The sequence below is a fragment of the Halichoerus grypus genome, chromosome 1 (assembly GCF_964656455.1).
Source record: "Halichoerus grypus chromosome 1, mHalGry1.hap1.1, whole genome shotgun sequence".
In the NCBI taxonomy this organism is placed as follows: Eukaryota; Metazoa; Chordata; class Mammalia; order Carnivora; family Phocidae; genus Halichoerus; species Halichoerus grypus.
The window spans coordinates 192277177-192294582 of NC_135712.1; the positions used below are offsets into that span (position 1 = coordinate 192277177).

A 17406-nucleotide genomic window follows, 5' to 3' on the forward strand; every position below is an offset into this window, starting at 1 on the left:
ATGCACATTTCCCCCACATTTTAATTTTTCTAGAATTGGGATGTATCTTATAATTGATCACATGTTATAATTCAATTGGCAACATTTTTTTCTTTCTTGGTAATACATAAAATAATAGCACATATTACAGTCTTCAGCATCTTAGGCTTGAGGAAATAGGATACTTTGATTGCTGAGTTTATAGTTGATGAAAGAGAAAACACTTCTATTATCCAAAGCTAGAATTTACATATTTTAGATTTGAATTCCTCCATGTAATGGTTAGTGTAGAAAACCTATATAATATAACATTAGCTGTAGTCTGGGGGGAATAAATATTATTCGAACTTATTGAATTCTTGGTCAAAAGATATGAAATACTCTCAAACAAATGCAGGCTCTCCATAAAGTTCAAAGACCTTCTAGTAGTATACAGAAAGTGTTCTAGAGGCTGGCTTATATTCTATAAGCAAAACAAACCTGCTGATAGTAATCAGCTCAAATTGGAGAAAGTCAGGACTCTTACTGCAAAATCTTGAGTGAAGGCAGGTTTCCAGTCGTACACACTGTGTAGCCAGAAATACCATGTATCAGAAAGACAGTAAATCGAATCCTCTGGGGTTTTTATTTCATCACTGAGTTTGAATTTCTGACCCCCAAAACAATTAAATAGGGCGGAAAAGGTTTTCCTGGAAAAGACCAAGTTTTGAAACATTTCTTTTTCCTCCCCAATTTCTTTTTAAAGTATTACCTTTCGTTGAAACTTTCATTTTCACTGGCCTTTTGAAGTACATTTTCATATCTGAAGAGTTTAAGATAGTTTTCTGTCCCCCGCCCTTTATTCCTGTACTTTTTGTTCTCTTGTCCTTTTGTGTTTTATGAAATCTGTTATTCTGTTAAGGGTCAGGTTTGGACAACAGGGAAAGATTCTAGGCATGTCAATAATTCTGAGGCTACCTGGCACACTGAAGCATTTTTTTCTTTCCCCCACCATGCCCAGACTGACATTTGACATCAATCAATGGCCAAGGTCTGAAGAAAGAATATCCTTGAGGTCAAAACCGATGGGTTATCCTGGCTCTGACGCTATATTTTAGTTCTGCTCTCTGTGTAATGCAGGGTTCCTCAATAGCAGCATTATTGACATTTTGAACCTGTTAATTCTTTGCTGTGGGAGCTGTCCTGTGCCTTATAGGATGTCTGCCAGTATCCTGGGCCTCTATCCATTAGATGCCACTAGGACCCTCCCCCAGTGACAATAAAAAATGTATCCAGACATTGCCAAATGTCACGGGGGGGGGGGACACAAAATTGCCCCCAGTTGAGGATCACTGCTGTAATGAACTAGAGACTAGGGAATGTACCTGTCTGTGGTATATCAGGGCAAAACAAATATCCATTTTTTTAAACATAAAGTCTTGATTATTTTTGCATTATAGCTAGTAATCCACAGGATTAGCTCAATCCTGGGAGAAAGAGAAAGATTCTATCACTTAACCGGTTTTTCAAACTTGTTTCAAAAACTGAGATCTTTAAGTGAACGCATGAATGAAGTCTTCCAGCTTTAGAATATCCAGGGATATATTTTCATAAATCTAGCCGGGAGCCAGTGGACATAACCCCAGGCAGTGGGGAGAGTAGTAATCCTGGTAATAATATCTAAAATCATGTCAGTGTTTCATTGTGCCATTTTTACCCATCTGGCAGGAAACCACAGTCCTGATCTCTCAGAATTCACTGCCAGAATTTTTCAGGCTTTTGACTCCCCTCTCCCATCAAGACTGAAGTGGCAGAGAGGAGAGGGAGCTCGATCATTAACTGGAAATGTTGCCCAAATGAAAGGGGAGGGGACAGGTGTTGGTACACATGTGTATCCAACATGTACCTACACGACTGTGTGAGATTAGCAGGGGTAGAAGGGATAGCTCCAGATGCCAAGGAAGCAGATGGAGGTGCACGTGTTTGAAGGCTGGGCTTTAGGGGATTGTCTACTGTCACCTGAGCTCCTTCTGCAAATGCACACCTCGCTGCTGAGGTTATAGTTGAAAGGCCATGTATTAAAGTCAACCATATTTCTTGAGCTGATGTGTATTACACACCTTCCTGGCATAGAGGTTCAGGAATAGGTAGAAAAGAAAGGGAAGAAATGTAGCTAATTGAACACCTGCTCTGTAATAAACACTCTTTCATATTTGATGGGTGGATGGATGGATGGATGGATGCTTGGATGAATGAACAAATGAATGCACCTTTAAGAAAAAAAAGAACTCACTAACTCTGATGTTAAGTATAATGGTAACAGAGCAAGGCATCATCCTGTTGGCTGAAAAGATTGCCACAACCACTTTAACTTCTGAAGTTTTAGCCTCATGCTGGGCCTGTTCTGCTCACTGCCACAGCAGTGGGATTTGAGGAGATGATTGATGGTCTCTCAGCCATGTCTGGCTGTCTACTCTTCTGAAAGGAGCTTATAACCAGTGGTGGGCTTGTGTGTGGAGGCCCACCATTCCACCAGCAGCACAAATGAGCCCCGCTCGGCGCAGGCGAGAATGCAGGCCCTGCTCTTGGCACCGTTCCTGGAAACGCAGAACAGGCTTCTTTATTCCAGTCTCCAGGCTTCTGGCTAGCAAGGAACACTGCCCGGCTGTGAAGCATTTTATAGGATTATAACGGGTTGTGCTGAAGGCAAGTTCTGAAAGGCACTTTGTGCCATTGCTTTGAGTGAAGCTGACTGTTAGGGCAGTGTTGTTCCTAAGCTCATAAACACACACACAGACAGGATGGGGGAACGCCGGGCTCCTGGGGCCCACTCAGCTGGGCAGCTTTGCAGAGTTGGACTGGCTTCCCTCACTTGTAACACCAGCCTCGGGGGGTGTGCTTGGGAACCCTCGTGTAGAGCAGCCTGCTTCCTGACAAAGTCTTTGGTCGCAGACACCTCTGGTTGGAATCCAGGCAGAATATCCAAACCCTGAATCTGTTAATGTTGGGGCAGCGCATGACACATGGCAGAGGTTCTGAAGTCAGGGCACAAGGTGGAGACTGCATGGGGTCAAAAATACCCTTGAAATCCTCTAAATGTCTCAAGGACCACATACATGGCTTATGTATACCCCAAATTGCCTGGCTTCAGTTTACAGGCCTTATTGTACCAAAAATATATCTTTAAACACCAGAACCCTATTTATGGGGGTCAGACATTCATGCTATGAGAAGCTGAGAATCATCAGACCACCCAAGGGAACTCCAGATTCCCATCTTTCCTTCCACACTCTTCTTAGGGCTTATGCTTTTTTTTTTTCCCCCCCAGCACTGTTTAAAGGTTACTCATCATTAGCAATCTCTCTCTCTCTCTCTTTTTCTCCCTCTGGCTAGCATGTATAGCAGAAAACACAGAAGTTTCCTGCACATGTGTTATGTGCCATGTATATTGATTGATTTTTATTGTTCCAAATCTTTTGAGGAGGGGCAAAAAAAAATGTTATTAAGAGAAAGTAGATATGGCAGCCTTCTCATCAACCAATATGACTATTCTTTGCTCCACAATAGTTGTACTCAAACTTGAGGTTGAAGTCCCCTCTTTTCCATAGGGTTTATTTATTACCACACTGGGCTTATGGTACATCAGACTTCCTGCCCAGCCCTGAGGATCCCACAGAGAGAAGACCAGTCATAGTTTGCTAGGGTCATTCTTTTCTTCACCTAGTGCTGGAAGTACACTTCCCAACTGGAGGATAAGGCCCAGTGTGCTCCACCAGGGATCTAAGCCTGTCCCCAAAGGGGCTGTTGCTAGCCTGAGTCATCTAGTTGAGATGGTGGGCCTATGGGGGCCAGAAGAGCAGGAAGAAGGGAATGAGGAGCAGCTCCACGTGATTCAGCTCATATCCTCGGCAGCCAGGGGAACCCTGAATGAGGCGTGTCACTGCCTTTCCTGGCCCTCCTTTGGCAGCAGAATTAATCAAGGGCTGCTTTAGTTGGCTGCCCTTGGAGATAAGTTTCCCTTCATATCCCCACCAAGCTTGGTCAAGCTTACAGGGAGCATCTATGTAAGCTCCCCATCAGCACAGCTTGGGTTAAAAAAATAAAGTTGTGTTTGGGACTACGAGTAGGAAAAATCAGTGGTCCAGAGGCATCTTTCTCATCCCAAACATCTTCAATCACCTCCTTCCCACTGCTTTAGGGTATATATATTATATATATATATGTTCTATATATATAATATATATAAATATATAAATATATAAATAAATAGGGTGTGTGTGTATATAAAAATATATATATAAAGATTTATTTATTTATTTGAGGGGAGCAGGGGCAAAGGGAAGGGAGAGCAAATCCTCAAGCTGACTCCCCGTTGAGCATGGAGTCCGACTCAGGACTTGATCATGACCTGAGCCGAAATCAAGAGCCAGATGCTTAACCGACTGAGCCACCCAGGTGCTCCAGGGTATATGTATATGAGGGGAAAAAAACTCAGGTGCTTTCTTCAATTTCAACTGGAACCCACTAATTCAAAAGTTTCCTTTACATGTGTGGCAAAAACAGGGTTAGCAAAACTGGCCAGATAGATTCTCCCTTTTCTTAAAGCAGTTTGTGGACTAGCTGGACAGGAAAGTAGGTGAATTTAGTGCTAGGGTGTGGGTTTGGTACCTGGGATGGAAGAGCCATGTATCATGCATGATGTTTCCTGCCTGGAAAGTGGAAACTGGATTCTGGCCTTAGCTGGAAGCAGAGAATACTGAAACAGGGTCTAGATATTTCCATTCCCATTACCTCCTATACACCTAAGAAGTCAAAACAAAAGACATCATCTCTCCAGACCACCACCTGCTGTGGTCATGACTTTGATAGGAGGGAGGAAAAGTTCAACAGTGCAGTCCACAAAATAACTTTTGAGACAATGATCATTTTAATATTTTAAAAAATTAACTTCTAATTTATCAAGTAACACATATATTTTTGTCATAAAAATTTTAAGATGGGTGGCTCAGTCGTTAAGCGTCTGCCTTCGGCTCAGGTCATGATCCCAGGGTCCTGGGATCGAGTCCCGCATCAGGCTCCCTGCTCGGTGGGAAGCCTGCTTCTCTCTCTCCCTCTGTCTCTGCTTGTGTGCTCTCTCTCTCCTTCTCTGTCAAATAAATAAATAATAAAAAAAACTTAAAAAAAATTTTTTTTAAGAACAATAGCTGTAAATTTAAAGTTTCCTTTGCTACTTTTAATCCTTTAATCCCAGGTGTACATTCTGGCACTGATTGCCTCCCCTTAGCCCCAAAGGTACTCATAAGTTTGCTGTGCATCATTCTGGATGGTTTTCAATGGTATTTACTTACATGTTGCTATAGAAAATACACGGTATTAATTAGCTATGTTTTCAACATAAATGGTATGAGACTGTGCTTACTCTGCAATTATTCTTTAACTGAATTTAATGCATTGGAGATCTTTCCATGCCGCAGCCCTAGACCCCTTCTTTTTGATTGCTGTTGAGTGGGGTTCTATAAGGAGGAAAATGTATTTAAGCACTCCCTGTTAATAAACATTACAGTTGTTTCCAGTTTGGGGTTTGTTTGTCCCAGACTGGGCTGCAGCAAATGATCTTAGAATTGCCTATCAGACATTTACAATGTATTTCTCCAATAGGACTTGGTACAGCCAGCCGGCTCAGGCCGCACAGCTTGACAGACCCTGTCAGATTGCCCTTCTGAGTGGCTGGCTGCCTCTAACCAGCCTCTTCATATTTAAAAATGGGTGCAGAGGAAGGCGCTCAAAGGAAGTCTCTGGAACTGGTGGAAATATATTTTTCCTGATTATAGAAGTGGTTACGTGAGTGTTTACGTTTGTCAACACTCAACTAACTGTACACTTAAAATGGGCACATCTTACTGTTTATAGATTATATACTCCAGTGACGTTCATTAAAAAAAAAAAAAAGTGTGAGGGGAGGCTGGCTGGGAAGAAGGCAAAACAGAATACCGTCTCTTCTTAACGTGGGCTTTTAAAACGCTCCCTTTTCCTCCGCGGGGCCACCTCTCCCCGCCGCCCAGCTTCGCCCCAGCCTCGGTTCTACCCGCCGCCTCTTCCATCCGCTGAGTGCCAGGGAGTCACTGGGAGGGTGGCCCTGAGCATCCCGCCCGCACGAAGAAGGGTCCCACGGCACGTTCGCCCCTCGCAGCGCTGGGGGGTTTCCGCGGGGCGGTACCTGGGCCCTCCGGGGACGCGTCGGGGCGGGGCCGAGCCGGCGCTCCGCCCCACCCCCGCGCCCCACCCCCAGCTGGGCGGGCCCGGCCGAGGCTCCTCCCCCCTTTCAGCCGGAGAGCTGAGTCGGTCCCGCCAGGCAAGAAACCGGCTGTCAGTCTCCGTACCGACGCTGCCGCCCGGCACCGTGGAGCTGGGGCCCCCTTTCGCCAGGGAGTTTTGTGGTCGCCTCGGGTCAGCGGTGACATCCCAAAGAGCAGGCCCGGCAGCCACCATGGTGGCCAAGGATTACCCCTTCTACCTCACGGTCAAGAGGGCGAACTGCAGCCTGGAGGTACCCCCGGCCAGCAGTCCGGCCAAGGACGCAGAGGTAGGGCCTCCACCTGGACCTCTCCGGGTCTGTCTCTTTGTCCCTCTGTCTCGCACCATCTCTCACTGGCTCCCTCGCTGTGTCAGTCTCTCAGTGCTTGCATCTCTCATTCAGTGTGTTCCCCCCATCCTCTCTCCTTCCCTCTACCTTTCCCTCTTCCTCCCTCTCTCTCCCTCTCTCTCTCCCTCCCTCCCTCTTTCTCTCCCTCTCCCTCCCTCCCTCTCCCTTTTCCCATTTCTCTCTCACACACACTCTCTCTCCCTCCATGTCTCACTCTCTGTCTCTGCCTCCCTTCTTCTGCCCCTTCTCTGTGGATCATCATGAGCCTCCTCCCCTGTCCCTGGCCCTCTTCCTCTTGGCGAGAGAGCAGCTGCCTCTTTGCCCTGGCCTCTTGCATCCTGCAAGGCTCTCAGACTGTCAATCTTCTGTCTAGACCTGGCAGAGGGACATTTTCTTACTGTATCCTTAGGCTCAGATGTCAGTGAAGAGCTACCTTTTAAGCTTGGGTTTCCTCTTGCCTGGGTTGGGGAGCAAGAGGAGGCCTTTGCGGGCCATCTCACCTGTCAGGCTTGACCTTGCAGCTGTTTGGCAGCAAAGACAGGGACTGGCACCTCTGTTTGTCATCTGTGGCCAGTGGGGTCATTCAGCTGGGGGTGTGGGGGCTAAATGAGTAATCTGAGTGTCTTGCACATGGATCCTGAAAATGAATTAAACTCCTTGGGGCAGTGGGAAACTGTCTTGGAACACTGGAAACATTTCCCTTTCTGGGAAGTTTCCAGTGCCTTGAGGAGGATGTGAGAGAGCCCTCCTGGCTTGTGTTTAATCTTGCATTTTACTTCTGTGTGTTATATCTCTGGCAAAGAGCTCACTGGTCTTAAAGGTTGGGTTCAGCTAGAGGAGAAAGCATCCTTCTCAGTTTTTGAGGGTCTTAGGGAATATAGTTGCTTTCACTAGACCACAGCTTTGCTGTGGCCGAGCTATAGTGGAACGCACAGGACCCAGCTCATCACTGCTGCTCATATGTGTATCTGAGAGATTGTCACTCTGTCCAACCATGACTGGGGAAAGTCTGGAGGCAGATGTGCATCCGACCTTGGTGCAGCCGTCTTGAGGATTCCACCCACCCACCACACTTGGGTCTCCTTAGCTGTGTGCACTTGGCTCACTGAATTATGTATATTTGGGAGGACAGCATCAAAGATTCATTGCCTCTAACAAGAGCTGCTCCAAGCTGACAAGACTCCAAACAGTCTCCAGTTGTAATCAGCTTTCTGTAAGCTGAGCACAACTAACTTCTCACCCCCACCCCCACCCCACACTCCAGCTCAGTTGTGTATTTTCACAAAGAGTTTTTGTTCCCAGCAGCTGTGGAAGTGTAATGGTCTTAATGGTGTTTGGACTCTTTTTTAAGTTTTGACAAGATAGCACCAGCATAGAATTCAGGTTGTTCAGGCTTGGAATGGATCTAATGATTTTTCAATAGGAACTTCATAATTTAATGAATGTAGGAGCAGTGAAGCTAGTATCCTCTCAAATGCCCTTTGGAAGGAAGCAAAGCATAACCAAATTGAATTAATAAATTGAAATGGATCAAAGGAAAGAATAGTGAGAATAGCTCTGGACTCTAACTAGTCCCTTCTTGCTCTCCCTTAGTCCTGTGTTTTCTGAGTAGTTCAGTTAACAGCTTAGGTAAAACTCATCTGCTTGATTTTTTCTTATTATTATACTTAGAATAGAAATATATCTGTATATCACAAATGTGATGAAAGAAATGTATCACCAAATGTCAAATATTAATTTTCTTCATGTTAGCCAGATCCAAATTACAAAATGTGACTTAATTTCCTTTTATGGGGATGTCCTGGTATGGGAGTAAGGATGGGAGAGGAACAATTTTTGAAATGGTAAATATTTTTCAGGTGTCCCCATTGAGTGTTTTCTGTGTATGTGTGCAGTTTAATTCAGGGAAGTATCGTGTATGCTGTATACATCTTGAGGCAGAGATGTCCAGTCCAGTGCATCTCCTAGCTTCATTTTCTGGTAATGACAAATAGACAAAGTTGGAAAAAGAAACTGAAATTGAGTGTAGGGGGTAGTTTTCTGGTTTCACTGTCCATGCAAAAGACAGTCAACCCTTGTAGGCCTTACTTCTCCATCAGCAATTAACTAAAATATATTTTCTACCAGCAGGTGTCATCAGTATTTGTAAGTGTTTAAAGAACAGCATACCCTGGTAGGCCTTTTGAAAAACATGATTATATACATGTTTATAAATTAGGCACTGACTGTTAATTCCTATGAAAGTAGTTTTTTAAGACCGATCATTTTTTTTTTCCAAAAAGAAGGTGGGTTATAAAGAGAAGGACTGGCTTATCCAAAGTACTTTTTGACCTTCAGAGGCAGTTGCAGCAAAGCACCTGTGCCCTTTAGACATGTAATGGCTTTTCCTTCGGAATTTGCTATGGGGAGGAGCACTGCACGGGCAAGTGCCTTCTACATGGTTGTAGCAGGCGTGCTGGGGAAAGCCACTTAAGGAAAGACTTGTAGAGAAGGGGCTGGTGTGCAGTGATGTGCATTTAATACCATACACTTGAGTGAAAAATGTGCAACAACAAACATTCTCTTAAATGCAAATTGTAAGTGAAGTTCTACTTGGGATTTAAGTGCTTTGTAATTTTCTTAATTTTAGTGATAATTTCCAGTGAAAGAAAAAAGGTGATATATTTATTTTTAAAAATTATTTTCTTTAAAATATTTATTTTAAACACTGATAGTATTCTACATGGATTATGATATTAATATAATACTGCTTCCTAATCTGGTATTTCTTTATGGCATAGATGTAGGAGTTGGGTTGCAAGTGTTTAACCAAAACCAGCTAGATTCTTCTAGCTCTAATCATTAACTATGAAATCCAAGGAGCTTAGTCCATTTTAGTCCATGGCTCTCGACTTTCACAGAAAAGCATGGTATCATGTGAGCATGGTTAAGCTTGCTTCTTCTGATCACTGATGTAGCTTCACTTAATTTATGTTTTGCTTATTCCCATGCCTGGAAGGACCAGTCCTTCCAGGCATGTTAACTGCTCTGAACACCTGATCAAGTTACTAGAAGGAAAGCTGTTAGCACTTAATGAATCCCGCTGATTGTAAGTTAAAAGTCACTATTTCCACATGGGGAGGTTCGCTTTTAAAGAAAGAAGGCTCTGGGGTGCCTGGGTGGCTCAGTCGGTTAACCATCCAACTCTTGACTTCAGCTCAGGTCATGATCTCAGGATCATGAGATCAAGCCCCGCATCGGGCTCTGCACTCAGCATGGAGTCTGCTTGGGATTCTCTCTCTCTCTCTGTCTCTCTCCCACCCTCCTCACACCCAATCAATCAATCGATAAAATCTTAAAAGAAAAGAAAGCTCAAATGAGTGGATATGTTGGCTAAGGATGCTGGAGTCTGGTAAGAAGGTTTTAAGAGTTTGGGGTCTGTTTCATTTTTAATGAAAATACAAAGAGATGTTTCCATTATTTTCTTTCTAAGAATATATCTGACAATTTGATGGACAGCTCACTTTTGGTTTTAAGGTTCACTATCCCAGATGTTGGTTAGAGTTAGGGCAGATTTAGTGAGTAGTATTTGTAATCATTGCCTTTGTCTCTCAAAAGTGTATGTTCTGATTTTGAGTCCTCCAGGAGCCTTGTGTGGCCCTTGGGATGACGTGTACCTAGAAATGACAGAGCTCTATTCCTTTTGAAGTGCCACATCTAGTGCCTCACTCGAGAACATAACCATGTTGTAGGGTTAACAGAAAGCACGTATTTTTCTCCTTACTTTATGAATAAACACACTGAGGGGAGGTGACTTGCAGAGAGCCATGAAGAAAATCAGTAGCTGAACCAAGATCCAATGCCAGGTTTCCTAATGGATTTAGTCCAGCATTTCATACCAGCATACTTTGTGGCACATAAGGGTGTTTACCTCTGTGAAGAAAAAGGGAGCGGAATGAAAACTTAACAGACGTGTAAAATGCTTTAAAATATTTTCTTTTAAATATATAATCATGAGTACTTTATGTAACTGGGGAAGTACTTTTAAAGCTTCAGCTTTAAAGGGTAAGGTGAACCCTGTGCCCCTACCATAATTTATGCACCAGTAAGTCCACATGTGGACTTGAAAATTGTATGCATCTGGGGCTATACTCCTTGCATGTCAGCTGGAGAGCTAAAGGAGTCAAATGGTTTCCAGTAACTTATACATTTCTTGGAATCTATATCATATAGTGTTGAACTGAAAGGATATACAACTAACTGCATGGAAATAGTTCTGAGGAGTTATTGCAGTTAGAATCCTGGTATTTCTTCAAGTGACCAAATAAGTAGAGTCCATGAATCATTTGACTTCAGGTCTTGCTGGGAAGGGAGCAACATGGAGTTACATAGGCAAAGGCCATCACTTGCTGATAGGATCTGGTTATGGTCATCCAGCCCATGATTCTGAGGCTTGTTCACATGGGGTCTTGCGGGGTCTTGGGCCTCCAGGATAGGATGTACCTGAACTAGGAATAGGTCTATTAAAGGAAAACATGTTGACTTTACACATGTACATTTGAGGATGTTCAGGGTATCAACTCTGGACTGAGCCCTAATGCCATGTCCACTACCTGCTTAGCTACTCTGTCCTAGCTACACCTCCACAAGCCACTCTGCCTCTCTAAGCCCTGTTTTCTTCAGTGGTAAAATGGGGATGATGAGCATTCTACCTCCTAGGGTCATAATGAGGGTCAATGAGATGTCTCACGTACAGTGCTTAGTCCAGTGCTTTGCACATAATAAGTGTTCAATAAGTAGCATCATCATCATCATCAAGACTTCTGAATCTTGAAAAGATTTCCCACACAGTTTTAATTAATGATCACTATCCTAAATTTTTTGAGTGCTGTTTTGTGCCCAGCAGGGCATTAGGGGCCCCTTACTGTAGGTCCACTCTTTATCCCCGCAACAATCCTATGAGGTTGGTGTACTTGTTCCTTTTTGTAGAAGCAGCAACTGAGGCTCAGAGCTGGGTGGTAGCCTTTCCAGGATGACTGAGCTACTAGGTGGAGGAGCCAAGATTCACACCCCACTCTGACCCTGCAGTCTGTACTTTCCCAACCACATCGCATTGCGTCTAAATGACTAAATCACTGGTCTCCTCACCACAGAACACATGAAAGATGAATGCGCCTGCTGGAGCAAATAGCCTTGCAGTCAAAAGCCTACTTTTTCTTGAGTGTCTGGATGGGAGACCCCACCATTACTCAGTGTTTCTGCCAGCCCACTTCATAGAATGGCTACAACCCAAAGGAATGGGAATTGCAGGCCTCCATCTGGGAGGGTTTTGGTAACTTCCGTTCTGTGTTTCTCAATGCCAAAGAGCTGGTCTTTGGCAGAATTCCGCATGCTCAGCTCTGTGGAGGTGACACCGTTAGTTCTACAATTAGTCATTTTGCTTATCTACATTAACACCAGGCTTCCACCTAAACCAATAACTGGAAGGCCCTGACTTCCATCTGGATACTTGCAAATTGTGTCATTTTCTCAAGACACTTTGCAATTGCCTGTAAAATCCTGGACTGGTGCCACTGTTTTCATAACAACTGAATGAAAATAAATTACTGATCATATCCTAATTTTTCAAAGCCCTGTGCACATGTAATTGTTATTAATGGCATGTGTATATCTAGAAGGGCCCTTCATTTGTGATGTATGCATGCACTTGCCTCCCATAATGTGTCAGCGTTGGTAATGTGTACAGGTCACACACAAAATGAGGAAATTGCTGTGATTGCATTGCCATTTATTTTTGTATTGACTCATGGACTGTCAAGAATGAAGGCCAGTGGTTTCTAGTGCCTTCCATTTTTTATGAATTGACACCCGTTATTAGCTTAGAAGAGGCTATGTCACACGTTAATCAAGAAAGGCTTCTGAACCTTCTACTGGCTGGGAAAGGAGTGGTTCTTTTTAAGTCTAGAAACACTTGTGTCTGGACCTTCTGTGTTTGAGCCATTGTGTTCTTTTGTGACAAGGTGGCCCCGATTATTACTAAACTTCAATTAATTGGAGCAGAACCAGAACTCTTAACGGTAAATTCACTGGATTTTTTTTTTTTTTTTTCCTCCTCTGGCTCTTAAGATGAGGAGGCAAGGAGTAGCAAAACAAGCTTTTTTTTCCGGGGATTTATGAAACAAACAAACAAAACTAGCCTCCAGGAAATGACCCAGGGTCATTGCATTCGAGAACCTTAGAGTAGGAAAGTCCTATTAAGGATATGGAGCTCAGTGCTAACCCGCTGCTGGATCCATTCGATCTCTGCTTAAACATCTCCAGAGACAGAGAGCTCATTACCTTCTGAGCCTGTACATTCTGTCTTTGTTCAGTGTGGATCATGAAAGAATCCTCTCTTAATTGTAAGATTGCTTTCTGCAACTGAATATTATACAGTAATACTTTCTCATGTGTTATCTCCTTAAATATTTGAAAACTGCTCTCTCTCCCCATCTACTCCCACTCTGCACGCACACATGCACATGTATGTGTGTGTGCACGCACGCACACACACACACACACACACACACACTTCCCCCAGGTGCTTGTTTCTCTTGGCTAGATGTCCTGGTTCCTCTCAGTTTTCCAAATGGGACATACTGTCCAATCTCTTTCTCTTCCTTGCTTGTTTCCACTGGACATCCTCAGTGTGCTTGGAAATCTTGAGTATTGATCAGCCTACAGACACACTGTATAATGCTACATCAACAAACAACGTGTCTTTTATGTTTAATGTGCTTCCTTAGGCAAGAAGAGTAGACTCATATATTGAACAAGATTTTTGAATTGGAGATGACAGACTGAAAATTAATATCTTTGTCATATAAGTAATTTATACAGATGCAAAAGGACCTTCCAAGTGTCCATTGATAAGTGGGCAAAAAGACACTAATAGGTAGTTCACACAGAAGGAACTGTGAAAGTAAACATAATTTAAATGCTCACTCTAGGGGCGCCTGGGTGGCTCAGTCGTTAAGCGTCTGCCTTCGGCTCGGGTCATGATCCCAGGGTCCTGGGATCGAGCCCCGCATCGGGCTCCCTGCTCTGCGGGAAGCCTGCTTCTCCCTCTCCCACTCCCCCTGCTTGTGTTCCCTCTCTCGCTGTGTCTCTCTCTGTCAAATAAATAAATAAAATCTTTAAAAAAAAAATGCTCACTCTAGGAGAAATTATAGAAATGAAAAAGGTAAATAGTAATAGGTGCTGTTTCCTACCTACTTGACATCACAAATATCTTAAAGACATGATAGAACCCAGTCCTGGGATGTTGCAGGGAAATAACATGCATCTGTGGGGAAGGAAGGTACTCTTCAGTGTATATTAAAACACAAAAAAGGTTCAAATCTCTGGACCCGGTATTCCAGATCTTAGGGGGAACAATGCCATGTGTCCAGAGTTGTTCATAATGACATTATTTGCAAGAATGATCATTTTGCATGCTTGTGTATTTTATAAGTTTCAAAGCATTTTTATATTCTTTTCCTCACCTGAGTATAATTATCCCCATTTTAAAGGTGAGGATACTAAGAATCAGAGGAATTCAGTAATTTTCCCAGGATTACACCACTGAGCATGGCAGAGCTGAAGCTTGAAGTCCGGTTGTCTCATTTCAGGTTAGCATCCTTTCCTGTTTATTTATCACAGACAGAAAAGCCAACAACCTCTCTGACCTATAATGAGGGGATGACCCCATGTACCATGGCCTCTGCTACAGGGGTCAGTGGCATCATTTGATCCATTACACACTAGCCAACAGAAATGCCTTACTGTTCTTATAAAAAATAAAAAGGAAAAAAGTTGAGCATAATTACACACATGATATAATCCATTTAAGTGTCTACGTAAGCACGTGGGATGTAGGGAAGTCAGGAAAGGGATGCATCCCCTGCCCCTCTCTCACCGAGCTCCCTAAATTCACAGCAATGCCGCCCTGTGTTCAAATAGCAGGCAGGTGTTTTCACGTGTATGATCTTCTTTGAACCTTGCACTGGCTGAGGACGCTGAGCAAGGCAAGGACTGTCCTCTTTGTTTGTCAGCCAAAGAAACAGAGATTCAGAGAGATTAGGAGGCAGGGCCAAAATGTTGGGCCCTCCTTGCCCAGCCTTGACCTCTTGGCACACCACAGTGTTGGCTTAACCCAGTCATATTCCTGAGTGAAGTTGGTAAGCAGTGCTGTTTTGGGGGTGTTCAAATGAACCCCATTAAACTTAGAACACTGCATGCAGAGACCTCCCCTGGGAGCCAGTGGACTGGTGGGCCCACCCTGTGGCCTGCACACCAGATTCAAGTGCAAAGCCTGCTTTATAGTTGATGTGTGATCACTATTAAACAAGAAGCCCACAAAAAATGGATGGACAGAAACTTCTGTACATGTAGATGACATCCCTTAAAATGATGTCTTCCTGAGCTCTGCAGATCTAATGTTTGCAGCAGAGGCGATAATTAAAGGGTAAGGAGAAATAGAGCATTTCCCCGGAGGGGATGGTTTCCGTAGATACCACGAGAAGTTGGCAACCTGAGTGAAATAAAACTGAGAGCCTATGTCAGGACCTTGAAAAAATATATAAAGTTAAATGTTCAGCCGGTGCCACCATTGTCAGATTTGGAAGTTTGGAGTCTTCCTGGAGGAAGAAGCCTCAGAAGGGAATAGGGAAGCAGCCAGTGGGTGGAAAGAGAAGGAGCTATAGGCCTGATACCTCAGGGGGACAAGTGATTAAGTCTTTCCTCTGTGTGCTCTCTGGCCCCAGCACAAGGCCAGTGCAAGCGTCCCTCTCAAGTGTCTTATCTTACATTGAAATGCTAACATTTCATAATCCCCAAGTGACGCAGGCATGTCAAGAAGGACCCCAGGCAAATACAGAGAAGATAATTAAAGGTCACTGGTGAAGACTCTTCTTATGTTTGACTTCGCACAGGTTGGGGAGGGGTGCGCGTGGCTCATCAGTATCCTGTTAGGTTTTGGGGTCTTGTTCATTCTCACACACCTTCAGCCATTCTCTTTGCTGGTTGGTGGTTTCCTTGGGTGCTTCAGGGGTGTGGCCTTGCAAAAGGGGTCTGAAACCACTGTGAAGGAAACAGACTATTACAAGAGGACAAGAATTGATGGTAACTTAAGTGTTAACCACAGACACATGGTGAAAAGTCACCTTCCGCCTCAGCTGTTTGGTGGTGACTTAAATTGGACAGCTTTAAAAGAGAGCGCATCTGAAGACCGGCCTGGTTGTCTTGTTAGTTTCTGAATGCTTTATGTCCGCTCTCTGAGGGCCGAGGAGAGTGAGCTTTGTTCTGGCTCAGCATCAGGGAATGGGGACTTGCTTTGGAGGACTCTTAAAATGCTTAAATCTGAATTTCTTCAGCAGCATTTATTTCTAAGCTGGTTCTTACAAGAGCCTCCCTACTAGCTGGGGACAGGACACAAGTAGGCTCAGGGGACCTCAGAGTCTTTATTTCTGGGATGAGAAGACTGGCTCAGATCACTTTTTTCTGAGAAGGTGGGATTCATACCATCTGTAGTAGCCTGAATGATACCAGGGACAAGGGGATACAGAGATAAGACACACAATAATTTTGAATCACTTTCTCTTTTCAATTCTCTTCCTGTCCTTCTGATCCTTCTGATCATGCTGAGGCGAAAGTCTTAGTTTGGAGCTAGTATGTCTTTAACACCTTTCTATCACTTGCTAGTTCCCCTTTTTAACAAAGCTCAGGCCTCAGGCTTAGAAGCTTCAGACAGGCAAGAGTATCTAATAAGAATTTAACAATAGGGTTCATTTTTTCAAGTTAGTTTCTATTTATGGCAGATGCAGTGTTTGTTTTTACAATATGGTTACTTAAGTAAAAGAGTAATTTAAGGAAACATTAACTATGTAATAGTTCAGGTGGTATATACATTGGCAAAAAAATTGTCAACAATGGTAGCGAGAGTTTGGAAACAGCATTCCGTGTGTTCTGAGGGTTTTTCTATGGCCAAAGCTCTGCAGCAATAGGTTCCCAAGTTTGGGTACAGCTGCTTACAGACTAAACCTTAAATCTGGACTTCGAACATAGGACCCAGATTTCAGATATTAATATTTTTAAACAGATAAAGATGGGCTTTAATATGTCATAGAAAATTATCCTGGACTAGATGTTAGCAAATTAAAAAAAAAAAATTGGATTTCTCTTCTAAGAACAAAAATCTTTTTTTTTCTTTTCAAAGCTTCAAAGTTCCCAAGTTCCAGCTGAAATCATTTAACGCATCCTCTTCCTTTTCCCCTTCACCCTGAGGGAAGGATTGGGCAAGATTGCATTTTAATTTGGGGCAGACCCAGAGTGTGGTGGTTAGGAACTTGGATTTGAGGGGTAGACTGAGCCAAGTCTGAATCCCAAGTTGGCCATTTGGAGCCAGGAGACCTTGGACGGTGATTCATCCTCTAAAGCCTCAGTTTCCTTATCTCTAAATGAGAATTTCCAAGGGACCTTTGAAAATGAATGAGCTTGCAAAGGGATTCCACAGAGCAAGTGTTCCGCAGATCATTAGCAACAACAGCATCATCTATTTTCAGTGTACATCAGCTGAGTGGAAGCTGTGGCTGATCATCTCTATCAAGGGGTCTGCTAGGAGGTCACTCTTTCCTTTGTAGGAAATACCCACCCAATTTCCCAGGGATTTGAGTTGGCACTGGCCATTATTTTTTTAAAAAACAAAAGATGTTCCAAGCACACTGGCAAGATTCACGTTCATTTCTGCCAGGCAGGATGAAAAAAAAACCTAGTATAGTTTTCTGATATTCCCAGAATGACTTTCAAGC

The 17406-nt window shown here is 43.6% G+C and overlaps 1 protein-coding gene across 3 annotated transcripts in view; it reads left to right on the forward strand.

The window, feature by feature from the left end:
* Positions 1–17406, forward strand: part of ARHGEF3 (Rho guanine nucleotide exchange factor 3) — a 293957-nt gene that overhangs the window by 216740 nt on the left and 59811 nt on the right. Inside the window, exon 1 of one of the 3 annotated variants that reach the window (XM_036082425.2) lies at positions 6281–6541. The exons of the other annotated variants lie outside the window; for them this stretch is intronic. Within the exon in view, the coding sequence (XP_035938318.1) occupies positions 6446–6541 (96 nt within the window). The 5' untranslated portion in view covers positions 6281–6445. Of the gene's footprint in view, positions 1–6280; positions 6542–17406 lie in introns of those variants that run through there. 3 annotated transcript variants of the gene reach the window in all.